The following is an 18,846-nucleotide window of genomic DNA, read 5'->3' as shown; positions in this document are numbered from 1 at the left end:
GGACAAAAACCAGGGGAAAAAACAATATATAGTAAACCTGGTGTGTCCATGATGCAGGGGTGTCTTGTGGATCTTCTCCACACAGTTATGTCCCCCTTGTACCTCTTGTGTCCCCCTTGTGTGCCCCCCTGTGTCCCCCTTGTACCTTTTGTGTCCTCCTCTGTCCCCTTGTGTCCTCCTCTGTCCCCCTTGTGTGTCATCTTCTGTCCATTCGTGCCCTCTTCATGAGCCCTCCTTTGTCCCTATGTGTCCTCCTCTGTGACTCTGTATCCTCCTTTTCTTCTTCTATTTCTTTGTATCCTCTTCTGTCTCTGTGTCGTCCTTCTGTGTGCCAAAGAGCTTACCAGACTGGGGGGCATCATGCAGGCTGTGATCTCCTTAACGAGAGCCAGAGGAGAGAGGCTCCCTGCTGGTCAGCGATGTCTGGGAGGCTAAACAATTTACCAGACTGGGGGCATCGGGCAGGCTGCAATCTCCTTAATGAGAGCCTAAGGAGAGATGCTCCCAACATGGCTGTAGGTGAGTGGTGTGCAGCCCTGTCAATCACGGCTGCCCACTTAGTTACTGGCACCGATGGTCTCGCAGATAGGACTACAGCGCCATTATTTGGCCAATCCCTGAACTCGCTGTTACTAAGCGAGTTCAATGATTGGCCTTATGACGGCGGCGTGGTACCGCACACAAGACCATCAGTGTCAGTAACTAAGCAGGCATCCGTGATTGGCAGGGCTGCACACCACTCACCTACAGCCATGTTGGGAGCTCTCAGGGAGATACGTAGAGAGCGCACTTCTCTTGCACAGACTGGCCGAAGTTACGGGACCTGGTACCAGTGATACAGAAGGCTGAGGACAGTGGCGTGGGAGAGATCCGTGTGCATGGGGCTGGAGAAAGCCCCAGGTATGTATAAAACTTTTATGTTCTATCATCTCTGGTACACTTTAAAGGGAATCTTAAATTGGAACTATTAAAGAAACTGTCTTTCTATAAACCCCACATACCTATACCTATTGAGCAGCAACAATAGAAAGATTTTCAGAAATCTCTGATGACTGCCTGTGTGAAAAAAATGCATCGTTTATAAGCTTTCGTAACGGGGGGGTTGAGCTGTACCATGTAGATAGGTTCCACTTCTCTGTCACTATTCACAGAGAATTATGTACTATTCTGCCCTGTACACACGCACACGCACACACACACACACACACACACACACACACAGCTTTCTCACAGATCATATGAGAACAGCTGAGGGTTTTCTTTTTTAGCTACAGAGAAGGGTCTGTTCTTGGATGCTTTATCCCCCCCCCCACAACTTCCCATTCAGAATTTGCTTTTTCTGTAAACTTTGCATGAGGCAAAGAGAGAGAGGAACACAGAGCTGTAGCTGCAGCTGATGAGTTATTTAAATACTAATTGAAGCTATATTTCTGCTTTCTATAATTCTGAAGAGATTCCAGTCACAGTATTACAGCAAGTGAGGCTTGTTTCTGTATGCTGGATGTTCTGGACACAGTCCTCCATAGTTATGCACAGAGTGAAAACTGTTCTCTGTAAATGTCATATTTTCTTCACATAAGAAATTAAAATATGAAAAAAGCCTAAGTATTGCTATTTGCTAGTAAATACTGGAAGTATATGTGGTATTTAGAATTGTAGTTAACTTTGATAGTTGTCCTTTAAGTACAAAAAAAAGGCAGTAAAATGTGACTAGTAAGCAGAAATAACCAAATATACTGTATAACACGCAAGTCTAACTGCCTGTGGTGAGAAGTGAGAAAAATGTGACTCTGAGCGAGGGCTTTAAACAAATAAATGATTGCTATCTGGCACGTATTTCTTGCTTTTTTTCAGACAGGAGTGTGTGGAAAGTTGCATTATTTTTGTCTTTATGTAATTGTTTCACGTGATCTATAAGTAAGTATAGTTTTACTCCTTTTTGTTCTTTGTCTTTGCTTCATAAAAGCAGGGGATGTCTCACAGTCCGCATCAAATTTAATACAAAACGACCTTTGAGGTTATATCTCTTTTGTGTTCTAAAAATAAAAGTGCACTGGAGTGTAGTCTGACTCTGTTTATTCAGGATATTTGTTTTGGCTGATGAACATACTATTGTGGCGTGTTTCCTCTGGGATACAGTACATGTTCTTCATAGACTTTCATTTATGCACAGCACTTGGTATGATACCATCACATTTAGGGGCAGACAATAAAGGGCCTGTCTTCTACCATGCAGATGGGTTATGCCGTGCCTGGTTTTTCAAGAGCTTACATGATTCATTCTGTAAATCAACCCTGTTCTATAAGTAAAGGATGTTTCAAGAATTCCATCATGATTGGTTAGTGCTATATTTGTGCCCATTGAAGGAAATAGTAATTAATTTTTCCAGACGATGTCACTCAGTCCCCCTACAATATGATATGGACATAAAACCGGTATTGTTGGGAAGTGCAGTGTTTCTGTTGCAAAAATCTAGATATTGGTATATAATTGTTGCAGGTTGGCAGGCAAAAAAAGGGTCTGATAAATGACTTAAGCTAGGTACACACAGAGCGATGTTACTTATCGGCTCGATTGATAAGATCCGACAGGTCCGGTCTCGCCTCCGCTCGATTCCCCGCGAGCGGACAATAGCGGGGAATCGAGTGGAAGATAAGCGGTGCCGGCGGGGACGAGCAGGTACCGAATCTGCCGCACGCGCGGACGAGCGGGGACGCGGCAGGTATGCGCGGGGATGCGGAAGAGGCGATCCGGCGGCTAATCGAGCTGCCGGATCACTCCGTCTAGATTAGGCTTAATGCATTGGCACTAACAAAATGTTAATCAAATGCGCATCTTTAGTGTATCTTTTCCTACTTCGGATATGTTTGGAAAGCACGTGCATACACCCCAAATAATATTGCCGCCACGTCCTGTAATAAATCTTTTGTCTGACAAATTATTGTTGAAGAACAGTGTTTGTGATTAAAAAGAACTTCCTGAAGTATCATTGGATTGGCCATTTAACGGCAATAAGTATTTCTTTTGACCTAAAATGAAGCATCAGCCCAGATAATTGTTCTAGGTAGAAGTATTGTCTGATCCTCTGAATGTACTATCATTTTAGCCACTTTTGTTCAAGGCAAAAATATAGCTAGGTATTTTGATTATAATATTTTTTTTCTTACATTTATTTTACAGAGCCACCACGACCAATAGCTCCACCACAGCTCCTTGGTGTTGGACCAACATACCTCCTCATCCAGCTGAATGCCAACTCAATCATTGGAGATGGGCCTATCATACTAAAGGAAGTGGAATATAGAATGACCACTGGGACTTGGACTGAAACCCATGCAGTGAATGCCCCAACTTACAAGCTGTGGCATTTGGACCCAGATACCGAATATGAGATTCGAGTTTTGTTAACAAGGCCAGGGGAAGGTGGTACAGGACAGCCTGGGCCTCCACTGATCACACGGACAAAGTGTGCAGGTAATACACCAATGCTAGGTCAATTGACAGTGCTGTTTTAATCATAGTCACATGTCAGCAGATGTCTGTATATTTGGCTTACAAGAGGAAAGCCTGACACTGGTGAGTAGGACCAGATATTTGAACATTTCTTCTAAGAAGGGTAAACCTGTAGTTATATGTTGAACTTGTAGACTTGAAATTTTGGGATCCAGCTAAAAACAGGCTTATAAATAGATAAGGGCAATTGTGAAAATTCCTGATTTTTATGTAGCACTGGGTGCTACATAAAATTAGGAATGGGTGTCAGTTCTTCAGAGAATGTGTGGCATTCCCTATAGCTCTGTTCTTCTTTATGGAGCAAAAGATGAATGTATGTAGGAGATGCTTTCTGGCAGTAGACAAAGGTAGAGGTCATTTTAGTATTAGTAATGCACGCTGTATCAAGAATTAATGGGAAATGCAGAGTTGTCCGTTATAACAATTAACAAATGTCAATCCTGCTCCTACATACATGCACTCTATTTATCCCAAGGGCTAACATGATTACAAGAATGTATATTAAGCTGCTATTAATTAGCAGCATGCATAATGTGTCAATATAAGTATACAGTCCAGTGGCTCTACATGGTTGTTGTGAGCTATATTAAGCACTTTTAATTTGGTTATTTCACTGAGTTGTCTTTGTGCTTCCACTTAAGCCTAATCATATGCAAATATTTTCACACAACTTCATTTTATTAATATTTGTCCTCTGTCTGCCCTTGGAATAAGGCTCCATTGTGTAGACTGCAGCGGATTGCAGGAGAGAGAGAAGAAAAGTTAGTAGCCATGGTTCTGCAGTGGGCACTGACTACTACCTGTCAGTGAACTGTATCTTATAGACTTCTAAACTGCTAGCATTGCTATGATTTTCTTTTGCTATACTTAAAGAGGAACTTCAGCCTAAACAAACATACTGTTATTAAGTTACATTAGTTATGTTAATTAAAATAGATAGGTAATATAATCTCTTACCCACCCTGTTTTAAAAGAACAGGCAAATGTTTGTGATGTCATGGGGGCAGACATCTTTTTGGTTGAAAGAAGGTGACGGGGCAGCATGAGACACATTTCCAACTGTCCTGTGTGCTGATCACCCCTCCCAGTTGCTAGGCAACGTGAATAACATAGGAAATCCCGGCATGCTTTGCACAGCATCAGGGAAAAAAGCCTGGGCAGTTTTCTTTGATGGGTGGAGCTTAGCTAAAAATGCAGCTAAAAATTATGTTTTGGTAAAAGAAAAAAAAAAAGTTCTGATGCTGTGAAACTGTTAAAGAATCACCAAGCCTTTTCAGTTCTGCTGAGTAGATTTTTAGTCTGGAGGTTCACTTTAAGTATGCCACACTCTGTAATAAGAATGTCAAAAGGAAGTTCTCTTAAAGCAGATCTAAACTCAGAACTTTCTTTCTGCACTAAAAGATAAGCACCAACACAATAACCTTTTTAAGCATTACTTTGTTACAGCTGATACAAATCCTGCAATAAATCTGCAGTTAGTCTACTTCCTGCTTTCATGGAAGCAGACATCGGGTTAACAGCCTGTGTTAATTAAATCTCTGCCATGACAGGCAGCTGATTACGGCTAAGGGATCAAATTACAACTTGTGCTTAGTCCCAGATGAATGGGAATTAGACTGGCTAAACTTTAAATACATTCAGGTGCATTTCTATATGCTTTCCTTCTGTTATGTGCAAAAGTTCAGGTCCACTTTAGGATAACCTGGATGCAGAAGGCTCAGTTACACCAAAGCATTTTCTTGCACTGAGGAACGGTCTAAGAGCCCATTTACACTGAATCAGTTGGTATGAGTTAGTACGCGTTGGTGCGCGGTTTTTTCATAGCAGTGCATTGTGAAATAGATTGCAGTTAAAACGCGTATAGTGTAAACTGTGCCATGCGAAAACATGGGCAGTACTTTGAAAATCAGTTTTCTTTCCGTTATAACTGTGAGCAACTGATTAAGTGTAAAAGGGCGCTAAGTGGAACTGGCATTTGAATTTCTGAGTGGAGCGTGCTTGTCTTTAGCAAAGCAGATATGCTAAGCAGTTCTTCAAAGGCTTGTTTTGTTAGGTCACATCACAGAACTGACAAGTACATTTGGCACTGTTAGCATTTAAATCACATAGGCCTCAATTCACTAAGCTTATCTCCTGTCTTTAATAACTCTTCTAGAGTTGTTACCATGGTGATAAGGCATGTAGTATTCAGGAAAAATTTTACCTCAGGCAAACCTAAAGTTAACTCTTCTGTCTTTAAGTTAACTCTTCAATCCTTGAAATAACTCCAGAGTTAAAGACAGGCTGTTTATTATCTGCATGTGAAAATAACTTCAAAGGAGGTAAATTAACTACAGAGGAGGTAAATTAACTACAGAGGAGGTAAAATAACTACAGAGGAGGTAACTTAACTACAGAGGAGGTAACTTAAGGAATGAAGAGATAAGATAACTCTCTCTTATGTGGAGGTAAGTTTTCTCTTGCCTTATTATCTCCAGCATGATCTTAGTGAATTGAGGCCATTGTCTATGGAAATTCTTTGAGATTAAAACAACTCAGCCAAGTCAGATGGTGAGTAGAAAAAAGCCTAATGAGTTCCCCCTTCCCCATGCTGCCTTTTCTGCAACATGCCTATACCAAGCAATAAGGCTGATACTGTATCTGGTATATTTGCTACGCCATCCTTAACCACTTGAGGACCCACGCTTTACCCCCCCCCTCCCTTAAGGACCAGCGCTGTATTCTGTGATCTGTCCTGGGTGGGCTCTGCAGCCCCCAGCACAGATCAGGTAGCAGGCAGAGCGACCAGATCGCCCCCCTTTTTTCCTCCCTATGAGGATGATGTGCAGGTGGGATCTGATCGCTCCTGCCTGCGTTAGGTTTGCGGGGGGGGGCACCTCAAAGCCCCCCTCTGTGGCGACATTCCCCCCCTCCCTCTCCTACCTCCCTTCGTTCGGAGATCCGAGGCTGCACAGGAACGGATCTGTCCTGTGCAGCCTCTAACAGGCTCCTGCCTGTCATGTGACAGCGATCCCCGGCCGCTGATTGGCCGGGGATCGCTGATCTGGTACAATGCTGCAGCATTGTACAAATGTAAACAAAGCGGATTATTTCCACTTGTGTTTACATTTAGCCTGCGAGCCGCGATCGGCGGCCCGCAGGCTATTCACGGAGCCCCCTGCCGTGAATTGACAGGAAGCAGCCGCTCGCGCGAGCGGCTGCTTCCTGATTAATTAGCTTGCAGCCGGCGACGCAGAACTGCGTCGCTGGTCCTGCAGCTGCCACTTTGCCGACGCGCGGTATGAGTGCGCGGTCGGCAAGTGGTTAAAGAGTACTTCATTGTGACTGCCAATAAGTTCTGGATTGTATTTAAATAGTGACCAGATTTTTGTGGGTCCAACCTGGGACAGGGAGGGGGGCGCGGGGAGAAAAGTGGGGAAGACTGGGGGGGGGGGGGGGGGGGGGCAGTGCGCCGCGGCGAGAAATGGGTGTGGCCATGACATTGTATGGGCGGAGCTAACGTAATGATGTAACAGCGAGGCATAAGAAAGCAGTGTTTACGCCATGATGTGGTCAACCGAGACTTTGCATTATGGGTGTGCAGAAACTGTGTGATGCTAATAGTATACCGTAACCACAAAGCAGCAAACATAGCCATCTATGACCATTAAATAATAAATGCAGTAACAGTTACCCCGGACACCAGAAAACAAACGCAATGGGCAACATGTCAGCACAAAATAAACGCAATGCGGGCAAACATGTCAGTACAAAATAAACGCAATGCGGGCAAACATGTCAGTACAAAATAAACGCAATGCAGGCAACATGTCAGTACAAAATAAATGCAATGCGGACAAACATGTCAGTACAAAATAAACGCAATGCGGGCAACATGTCGGTACAAAATAAACGCAATGCGGGCAAACATTTCGCCAGAAAATTACTGCAATGCGGGCAAACATTTCCCCAGAAAAGAAACGCAATGCGGGCAAACATTTCCCCAGAAAGTAAACGCAATGCGGGCAAACATTTCACCAGTAAAGAAACGCAATGCGGGCAAACCTTTCCCCAGAAAAGGAACGCAATGCGGGCAAACATTTCCCCAGAAAAGAAACGCAATGCGGGCACACATTTCCCCAGAAATGAAACGCAATGCGGGCACACATTTCACCAGTAAAGAAACGCAATGCGGGCAATCATTTCCCCAGAAAAGAAACGCAATGCGGGCAAACATTTCACCAGAAAAGAAACGCAATGCGGGCAAACATTTCACCTGGAAAAGAAAGCATTTACTCACCTGGCAGAAGTCACCTGCTCCCGGGACCACCTTCCTCCTGCTCTTGTCTCCCGCGCTGACAGGGCTACGGCAAGATGGCGACCGAAGCCCTGTACTGGAGACACAAATAAACACAGTTGATATTCTAAGTTGGGTCAGATTGGATGGTGGAGTTTCCAAGCTTTAAAATGAGCTTCCGACTTTTGACTTCATACCACAAATGCTCAATAGGATTGTGGTCAGGGGAATGAGCTGCCCTTGTAAGCAGGTTAAACTCTGGTCTGCTGCTGCTAAAGCCCTTCCTTTAGGCATATCCTAATGCAAAGTCTCTTGCTGTGCATTGGGATGTGCTTTGTGATGCACCTGCATTGAATTCAGCTGTAATTTGTTGTGTTGTTGCCCATCTATATGCGTGCTACTTGCCTTTCACCTCTCTCATTCACCAGCCAGAATAGTCCTGATAACTTGAAATGTTTTCCTCCATTGCCCCTCTCTGAACAACTGCCCCTCTCTAATTACCCGAGGTACTGTTGGCAAGAAAATCCTAAAGGAGTTGTTGTTTCAGAGATGCTAGCAGTAGCTCTTCTTCCGCTGACTATCGTTACTTGTTCAAAGTCACATAAATCTTTTGTCTTGCCCATTTTGTTGACCTTCACAAAAATCAGACGTTTTTATGCTGGCTTATTATTCCTGCTTTGAAAACGCTGTCTTTTTGCTTGCTGTCAAATTTATCCCACCCCTTGACAGGTGTCATTATAACAAGATAATGTTATTCATGTCACCTGTCTTGGGTTTGAAAGTTGTTGCTGATCGGTGTATGTGTACTTGATTTAATTTTTTGGGGGGAGTTTTGTTGCTTTTTTAAAATGGGATATTTGAGCTACTTCAAGCTTTGTTGCTCAGCTTATTTAGTGTGACTGTTTAAAAAGTGGAATGCAATATATGAACTGGTAAGTAAGGCGCATACACACGTCCTAACAATCTGCCCAACTATCTTCTAAACTTTGTCTGTTGGAATGTAGTTGGGCATGTGTACAGCTGGCAAACTACCAGGCGCACAACTGATAACCGGTTGTTTACCAGATCCAACTGGTGGATCAATCTGCCCAACTATCATGCAGGTTGGAACATGTGTAAGAGTCCTTTGAACAACTTTGTTTTTGAATGCAAACCTGTTATGCATTCAAAAACAAAGTTGTTAAGCTTGCGGACATAGTATTTAAATAAGTTGGTTGTTTAGTTGGCCAGTGTTTACGTACTTGTTGTGCGGTTGGTAATTATTATTGTTATTACTATTGATTTATAAATGGTCATTTTGTGCATGTCATGATTTGGTCATGTTGTGCATTATGTTGGACATGTACCTGAGCAGTGCATGAACAGAAGTACACGTCTGCATTCATCTGCTGATTGCAAGAAAGTTGTATTTTGAAATCATCTGTTTAGATCTTGTTTTGCACAGCATATATATCTCCAGTATGTATTTGCTCTACCAACTGTAGAAAAATGGAAGCAGGTCCCGTATACTACAGGAAAAGTATTGTAATTAAATCTGCACAAGATCTTTTCCTATTGTCATTTAGTTCTATACAACAGTTTCTTACCGGTAACTGAACAGGATTATACTATTTCCTTAAAGTTCTCGTGAGAATAACACGTGCCGATAGATACAATTTGGTTACTTAAAACCCTTTATTTTTCCGCATTGAAACCAGTACGTCAGGCATTGTGATATGCCGTGACCTTTCTGCCTCTTGAGAGGCCCCTTCTAGTGTTTTTTGTTATCACAAAATGGGAAATCAACATCTGTGTGTCTAAAATTTCGCTATTTGGATGTCCAATTTGATTTTTCAAAGCACTTCATACTACTACTGCTTCAAGAAGTAGCTATTTTCTGACTATTGCAGAGTCTTTATTCAACTACTGTCAACTTCAGAGTGTGTGTGTGTGTGTGTTTTCTCCTCCTGTTCCATTAGCCTCTAGCCACCATTTTATCAGGGGTAGGATAACTGGTATTGATTTTACTGTTGTCTTAGATGGTTATCAGTGATCGTGACAAATCGTCAGTGATTATCTGCCTGCAGGCCGGAATCTCATTAGGTTACAAGACATAGTTAAGCAATTGGTGACTTCTTGAAATGTGGGTTGTTTAATTTGTTGTATTGACAAATTTCCAACATACAGCCTAAAGGTTTACATACACTGGCCCGATTTCCCGCCGATCGACAGCAGATTCGATCACTGGGATCGAATCTGCTGTCAAACAGTGTGCGCTAAACGCACCGGACCGATTGATTTCCTCCTGATATCAATCGGTCTGTCGATCGCGCCGTGCGGGAAATTACCGTCGATCGCCCGCGGGTAGGGAGCACGTCGCTTGCGGCGTACGATTCGGGACATTTCGACGCATGTATACATTACCTGAGGCTGGCTCCCGGGCATCCCGTCCGTCACTGCTCCCGTCATGACACCTCCGGCATCCTCGTATAACTTCCGCTGTCATGCCAGTGACAGCGGAAGTACAAATAGAGGGCCCTCTATTTGAACTTCCGCTGTCACTGGTGTGATGGCGTAAGTTATATGCGGATGCCGGGGCCGGAGGTGCCACATGACGGGGACATCACGTCCGGGAGCCAGCCTCAGGTAATGTATGCCGGGGGGGGGCGGCGGACAGGCGGCAGCAGCAGCTCAGCAGATTGTGAATCGGTTTCAGGCTGAAATCGATTCACAATCTGTTTGCAGTAAAGGCAGCCATACGATCCCTATCTGATCAGATTCGATCAGAAAGGGATCTGTCTGTTGGTCGATCTGATGGCAAATCGACCAGTGTATGGCTACCTTTAGTTACCCATGATGAACAAGAAATCCCACAAGTGCCAGCCGCTAGAATTAGATTTTCTCAGGTAGATTTTTATGCTGTTGTCAGATATCAGACAATTTGGTGTTAACCATGTAACTGGGAGTTTTTTAGGGAGTGGTATACAGTCATTGTCATAAACATAGGCTTTGAAGGAAAAGCTGTGAAAGGATAGAGTAGAGGCCATGCACATCTACCCAATCCATGCACTCTTGGTGGCATCACTCTGGCAAAGAGCTAGCATTTCCAGAGTATATGTTTCCATTAAGGTGAGCATACAACAGGCGACTTGGCGGGCAATCGTCCATCCGATTTGATTATGATAATCAAATCTGATGAAAATAGGGGCCACCAAGTGCATGCCCAATCAACTATGTGATCCGTTTTGTGCTGAAATTGGTTGCTTGAATTGGTCAGACATGGTGCAAGGTGTAGGGTTGGCTTGCTTGATCGGCTGAGTGGTGGTAACGATGAGTGATATCGAAATGAGCGTCAAATTCCCTGACGCTGTCTATCCCCTAATGTGAAATGTGCCCTCCCCAGTGCCTAGAGCGCTATGCATTACCTGTCTGTGGCCGCCACTTGTCCTCCGCTGGCTCTGAGCGCTGTCCTTGATCCATATAAGTGCCCCATGGGGTTGCTGGAGTAACTGGGGCGCGTGTGTGACATCACACACATGCCCATGTGTACGCCGGCAACCACATGGGTCGCATGTATGGACAAAGGACAGCTCAGATTCGATTAGAGAGAGATTTGGCGAATTTGCCCATCATCGTAATGATAGGTACACACCATACAATTTTTCTGGCAGATTTACCTGCCAGATCGATTATTTCCAACATGTCTGAATTTCGATCGCTTTTTCGATTTTCTGATTGTTTTTTTTAAATCGTTTCTTGATTGAGTTTCATTCAGTTCTATGAACGATAAAAAAAATTGATCGAAATTCAGATCAGACATGTTGGAAGTAATCGATCTGGCAAGTAAATCTGCCAGAAAATTGTATGGTGTGTACCTAGCATTCGATGTATGGCTACCTTTAGATGTAATGCTTATATTGAATCTAAGGTCTAATCTAATAATATAAAAAATTACTATATGGCCACGTTTAATGTTTATCAGTAGTAGCAATGGTTAAAACAAGTCATTGTCTTGCTTTGACTTTCAGTTATTAGTATTTTCTTTTTGTAGACTGTAATTATTCAGTGTCTGCTTTCTTTAAACATTCTTATGCTAAATAGCCTTTGATTAATGCTTAAAGAGCTACATTGTTTTCTTTTTCTATGCAAAGTAGGCTATGTCTGAGATGTGCTGTTGGATATGTGTGTTTGAAGGTGTACAGCACTTTTAAAAGTTTTTTTCTTTGTCCCAGTTTCAAGGATGGGATGCAGAAAACTTATGTGGAGGCAGTAAATCATAAGCATTTACTGGATGTAGTGTGCTTTTGAGTTGACATTCAATCAGCGGGTAGTCACATATATGTCTCTAGGGCTTGATTTGTACCAGTGTGATGAACTGCTATTGCATATCCATGATTACGTTAAAGCGGATCTGTACATAGAAATGAATCTTTTACCACTAAGGTTTCTGTTGGGTGGAACAGCGAGAGAGAACAGCGCAGGCCCAGTATGGTGTGTGTCTGCACAGTACACTTCTGGTGACATCAGCGGGATCGAGGACACGGCAACGCAGGCGCAGTGGTTTTCTGACTTTAAAGTCAGAAATTCCAGAAGTGAACCGGAGGCGGGGCCGGAGCATTGGGGAGCGGCTGCGCCAACACAGGATGTCTGCGGGGGACCATTAGAAGCCCCGGGTAAGTTCAGCTCATTTTCCCCCGACCCCCCTACAGTATCCCTTTAATGTAGATATGGAGCCGCACATGCACAGTTACCCAGCACTGCTGGCATCCTTCATATACTGGGGATGACTTAATCTTACAAAGAGATGGAACAAGTATACAATAGTTATGGCTATACATGTCCCGTTCAATGAATCGGTCTAGAGACATACACATTTTACACTTTCTCGCTTTAACCTATTGTTTTTCATCATTTTGGGTGATATTTTATTAATCTTTGCTATGCATATGTGTTGCTCTGATGCTGACTGACTGTGGTGTTTTGTTCTGTGAAGGGGGGGGGGGGGGGGGGGGGGAGATGAATGGGAAGCAGCCATGCTACAGAAGCTACACTGCTCATAGAAATAAAGGGAACACTTAGACAACACAATGTGACGCAAAGTCGATCACACTTCTGTCCACTTAGGAAGAGGCACTGATTGACAATCAATTTCACATGTTGTTGTGCAAATGGAATAGACATCAGGTGGAAATTACAGGCAATTAGAAAGAAATCCCCAATAAAGGAGTGGTTCTGCAGGTGGTGACCACAGACTACTTCTCAATTCCTATGCTTTCTGGCTGATGTTTTGGCCACTTTTGAATGCTGGTGGTACTTTCACTCTAGTGGTAGCATGAGACTGAGTCTACAACCCACATAGGTGGCTGAGGTGGTGCAGCTTATCCACATCAGTGAGAGCTGTGGCAAGAAGGTTTGCTGTGTCTGTCAGCATAGTGTCCAGAGGATGGAGGCGCTACCAGAAGACAGGCCAGTACATCAGGAGACCTAGACGAGCCCCGTAGGAGGACAACAACCCTGCAGCAGGACCACTACCTCCGCCTTTGTGCAAGGTGGAAAAGGAAGAGCAATGCCAGAGCCCTGCAGAATGACCTCCAGCGGGTCATAAATGCATGTGTTTGCTCAGTCAGAACATATTCCATGTGGGTGGTATGAGGCCCTGAAGTCCACAAATGGGGGTTATGATTACAGCCCAACACTGTGCAGGGCATTTGCCAATCTTGGTGTTCTCTGGCAAATGCCAAATTCACCACTAGTGCCCTGTGCTCTTCACAGATAAAAGCAGGTTCACACTGAGCACATGACAGACATAAGAGTGTGGAGATGCCGTGGAGAATGTCCTGCTGCCTGCAACATCATCGAACATGACTGGTTTGCCAGTGGGTAAATAATGGTGTGGGATGGCATTTCTTTTGGGGGCTGCACAGCCCTCCATGTGCTCGCCAGAGGTAGCCTGACTGCCAATAGGTACCGAGATGAGATCCTCAGACGTCTTTTGAGACCATATGCTAGTGCAGTTGGCCCTGGGTTCCTCCTAATGCAAAGACAATGCTAGACCTCATGTGGCTGGAGTGTGTCAGCAGTTCCTGCAAGATGAATGCATTGAAGCTATGGAATGGTCCATCTGTCCCTCAGACCTGAATCCAATTGAGCACATCTGGGACATCATGTCTCGTTCCATCCACCAACGCACATTGCACCACACACTGTCCAGGAGTTGGTGCGTGCTTAAGTCCAGGTCTGGGAGGAGATTCCTCAGGAGACTATCCACAACCTCATCAGGAGCATGTGCAGGCAATGTAGGGAGGTCATACGGGCACATGGAGGCCACACACACTACTGGGCCTCGTTTTGTCTTGTTTTAAGGACATTTCATCAAAGTTGGATCAGCCTGTAGTGTTTTTTTTTCCCTCTAATTTTGATTGTGACTCCAAATCCAGACCTTCATTAAGTATTTAATAAGAATATTCCATTCATTCAGATTTAGGATGTTTTATTTTGTGTGTTCTTTTTTTTTTTTTTTTTTTGAGCAGTGTACATTAGCAATGACAAAGTATTTTCCACTTTAGAAACCTGCCAAAGGGGAGGTTGGCCACACCTTTAAAAAAAAATCTGGATTAAGCTGTCACAAACAATCATTTTGGGCAAGAAGCGCATGTTGAATGTGAATTTAATGTATACAATGTTCTCAGACACCACCTATGAATTCAACCTCTCACTAGAAGTTGATATCTAAGATTATAAAGGTCTATGCACTCATAGGCAAACACGGGGGGGGGGGGGGGGGGGTTGGGGGGATTACAGCTGCCCAGAATCCCCCCTCAAACCAGGGCCGGTGCAGTGTCTGGGGGCAGGCACAAGTTGAGACGCCAGAATAACTGCAGGTATCCTGCAGCTCACTGCACTGCCCCCTTTCTTTCCCTGCTACAGTTGACTTTCAATGTAGCAGCCGCGTGAGCACGGAGCATGGAGCAGCCGCGTGAGCATGGAGCAGCGTCAGGTATGAGCACAGCCCTGTGCCCCTGCTGGGTGAATGCTTCACTTTCCCTTTCATTAGCAATGTCTGCTGTCCTCATTATTATCGGTATCCAAACTGCTCCTGATCAATCCTGTTCCTGACATTTAGGAAATAATTGTCAGTCGGATGGGAAATTGCATTATGTGTACCCACTACCCAGTATGATGTCCTATCATGTTATTATACTGTATTGTGTGTGTGGCTGAGGGAGACCTTTCAGGAATTCCCCCCTCCTTGAAAATCCTGGGTTTGCCCCTGGCACTCATTTTCTGTTTCCACCTCAGGATATCCCTGATGATCTCATGTTTCAGGAAAATTGTGTTAGCCCATTAACTTTTCGTGTAATATTATAGAAAATGATTACCTAATGAAGTATTATTATTTTGATCAATATATTCAAGCATGTCTGATTTGCTTCTGATTGAGAAAGAGATTGATTATGAGCTTGGGATTGGTCGCTGGCTATACATATGCTGTATATTTTTTGCCTGATCAAATCATTTTCCTGACCGGAAGTAGAATCTGAAGTAAAAAAATGTATGGTGTGTACCGGGATGAGCCAGCATATTACACGTATTAAAAAAAGAATGTGGCCCCCAGTCAGTAGCCGGCGGCCTTGACCGGTTAAACTTTGCCCAGGCCTGTCATAGACCAAAGCCCGCTTTCTGCAATTTGGTCAGGTCCACTAGTTTGTAAGAAATAAGGGACACAGGAGCAAACACTAAAGCTAAAATTGCACACCAGGATCTGTGGCGTTTGGCTTTTGACACAGAACTTATTATTCGATTGGTGGCATGGATAGTGTTTCCTGCTGGGTTGCGCATTTATTACAAGCTAGTGGTTGTATCCAAATTACAGCAAGCAGGAAGCAGCCATGGGTCCCCTCAACTAGACTACCACCTATTATCCCTACAAGTTTTGTGTGATACAAGACGTTTTGAATCAGGATGAAACCATTTATTGGCTAATTTAGAGGAAAACAAAAAAGTAAGCGTTTGGTTATTAAGCCGCTTTCAGGCAAAGTCTGAAGAAGGCTTATTAACCACCCTGGCGTTCTGATTAAATCGCCAGGGTGGCTGCGGGAGGGTTTTTTTCAAATAAAAAAAAAACTATTTCATGCAGCCAACTGAAAGTTGGCTGCATGAAAGCCCACTAGAGGGCGCTCCGGAGGCGATCTTCCGATCGCCTCCGGCGCCCAGAATAAACAAGGAAGGCCGCAATGAGCGGCCTTCCTTGTTTTGCTTATATCGTCGCCATAGCGACGAGCGGAGTGACGTCATCGACGTCAGCCGACGTCCTGACGTCAGCCGCCTCCGATCCAGCCCTTAGCGCTGGCCGGAACTTTTTGTTCCGGCTGCGCAGGGCTCAGGCGGCTAGGGGGGCCCTCTTTCGCCGCTGCTCGCGGCGAATCGCCGCAGAGCGGTGGCGATCAGGCAGCACACGCGGCTGGCAAAGTGCCGGCTGCGTGTGCTGCTTTTTATTTGATTAAAATCGGCCCAGCAGGGCCTGAGCGGCGACCTCCGGCGGTGTTGGACGAGCTCAGCTCGTCCAGACCGCTCAGGTGGTTAACTGAAATCTTACTTTTTGTTTTCCTCTAAGTTAACCAATCAGTGGTATCATCCTAATTCAAACGTCTTGCTTTTACTGACTGCTAAAGCAGCCCATACACTCAGCCGATTTTCTGGCCGACCGATCGATCGCGATCGATCGATCGATCGATCGCAAATCGGTTGGCCAATCGACCGATCGACGGCCGATTTCGATCGATTTCGATGGATTTCCATCGAACTAGCAGGGTGGAAAATTTAGGTCGATCTGATGAGATTGCTTATCAGTTTGCATTGGCCTTAATGGAAATCTGATGGCAAAAAAATGCCATCAGATCGAATTTCAACAGATTTCAAACTGAAATCTATTGGAATTCTATCCTGGTAAAAAATGTTCTAAAAACGCATCAGATAGATCATCAGATGCATTTCTTATCTGTCTGCTGCCAATCTGACGAGTGTATGGGCACCTTAACACCATACATCACTCTACTGCTTCTACAATGGCCTCAATTCACTAAGATCATTCTGGAGATAATAAGGCAAGAGAAAACTTACCTCAACTAGTAAGAGAGTTATCTTATCTCTTCATTCCTTACGTTGCCTCCTCTGTAGTTAAGTTACCTCCTCTGTAGTTATTTTCACATGCAGTTAATGAACAAGGATTAAAGAGTTAACTTAAAGACAGAAGAGTTAACTTTAGGTTTGCCTGAGGTAAAATGTTTCCTGAATACTACATGCCTTATCACCATGGTAACAACTCTAGAAGAGTTATTAAAGACAGGAGATAAGCTTAGTGAATTGAGGCCATTGTGTGATGCAGTGAGCCTGTGTTTGCAGAAAGACATTCAGTCTCATACAGCGGAGATTCTTTATATTTCTGTGCTCATAAATTGATTGTTTGAAGAGAACATGCGCCACTTCACTGCAATTCCCTTTTACTTTATTAAAGGGATACTGTAGGTGGGTCGGGGGAAAATGAGCTGAACTTACCCGGGGCTTCTAATGGTCCCCCGCAGACATCCTGTGCCCGCGCAGCCACTCACCGATGCTCCGGCCCCGCCTCCTGTTCACTTCTGGAATTTCTGACTTTAAAGTCAGAAAACCACTGCGCCTGCACGCCCGTGTCCTCAATCCTGCTGATGTCACCAGGAGTGTACTGCGCAGACACAGACCATACTGGGCCTGCGCTGTGCGCTCTTGATGACATCAGCGGGATCGAGGACACGGCAATGCAGGCGCAGTGGTTTTCTGACTTTAAAGTCAGAAATTCCAGAAGTGAACCGGAGGCGGGGCCGGAGCATCGGTGAGCGGCTGCGTGGGCACAGGATGTCTGCGGGGGACCGTTAGAAGCCCCGGGTAAGTTCAACTCGTTTTCCCCCGACCCCCCTACAGTATCCCTTTAAATCTCCTCCCTTATTCTTTCCTTCCCTTCACAGAGCACCTTTGTTATGTCTTTGTTACAGATGCTGTGTGACAGATAGGAAGGAACACATGATTAGTGTATATTCCATTTCTCTCTCTGCTCACATAGCCTCTGCTGTTCCTTTTCAAAGCATTCCAGAGTGTCACAATAAATCTCTAGAAGATTTAGTAACCTGGCGGGCAGGGAGGTTAGTCCTCTACCTAGTGATAGTGCTGTGCCTCCCTATATCATGGCAATGGAGGAAAAATCCCAGCTTACCAGCTCTTTCCCTTGACTCATAAGAATGAGAACATTGGAATTTTTAAAAATTCCAGTTGGGAACTGGTCTTTTCATCAATGAAATTATTGTATAGCAAACAAGCGCATTTACATACAAACACTAAAGATTTTTTTTTAATGCATTATAGTCAGCTTTCACAGCTAGTTTATTGTAAACCATAGTATTATTTGGTTCTAAGTTATGCCTGGCTTTACATGGATAACTGTCTTAAAGTGATGCATAATTGGAGTAACATCTTGCTCATATTAAGCTCAGAATTTGCAAATACTTTTTGTGTTGGGAAGGCAAAATAAAACTTGGCAGTTTTTTTTTCAGTTGAGTTTGCACACATCTTTTCCTTTTTGTACTCTATAAAGGTCCTAGTGGTTCTGGGTGTCCACAACTTAACTAGGTACTAGGCACCTCTGCATTACAAGTCCTACCATAGAGTAGGAGTAAATTGCACTGATGTAGGCTAAAAAAGCCTGAAGCAGCTGTCTGGGAGGACTTTGTAAAATGAATGTGGTATAGTGGTTCAGGTTGTTTGCCTGACTTCAGGGACATATAGAATTGATTTGCAAATGCATTATTTGAGCTGAATGGTTCATTAAGTGAGTCCATTATTGCTCACGTGAAGCTGAATACTTACAAATAACCTCTGTTTTAAAGTGGACCCAAATTAAAAATACAAGATTTCAGAAATAAAATCTATTTTCTAAAGTATAATAATAAATACCCTTTTTTCAGCTGCATGATGACAAATATAAAATATTTTACATTTATTGGAGGAACCCCTCCCTTCCTTTCAAATTGCCGGGATTTTTCCGGCA

At 44.0% G+C, this 18,846-nt stretch overlaps 1 protein-coding gene across 11 annotated transcripts in view; it reads left to right on the top strand.

Moving 5' to 3' along the window:
- PTPRK (protein tyrosine phosphatase receptor type K) overlaps positions 1–18,846 on the top strand; it is a 571,635-nt gene that overhangs the window by 291,914 nt on the left and 260,875 nt on the right. For all 11 annotated transcript variants that reach the window (XM_068231517.1, XM_068231508.1, XM_068231514.1 and 8 more), the window contains exon 7: positions 3,182–3,475. In XM_068231517.1, coding sequence (XP_068087618.1) covers positions 3,182–3,475 — 294 coding nt within the window. The remainder of the gene's footprint in view (positions 1–3,181; positions 3,476–18,846) is intronic.

This window comes from Hyperolius riggenbachi, chromosome 4, assembly GCF_040937935.1.
Source record: "Hyperolius riggenbachi isolate aHypRig1 chromosome 4, aHypRig1.pri, whole genome shotgun sequence".
NCBI classification, from domain to species: Eukaryota; Metazoa; Chordata; class Amphibia; order Anura; family Hyperoliidae; genus Hyperolius; species Hyperolius riggenbachi.
Note: the sequence above shows the minus strand (reverse complement) of the source record. Positions and strands in the feature narration are given on the sequence as shown.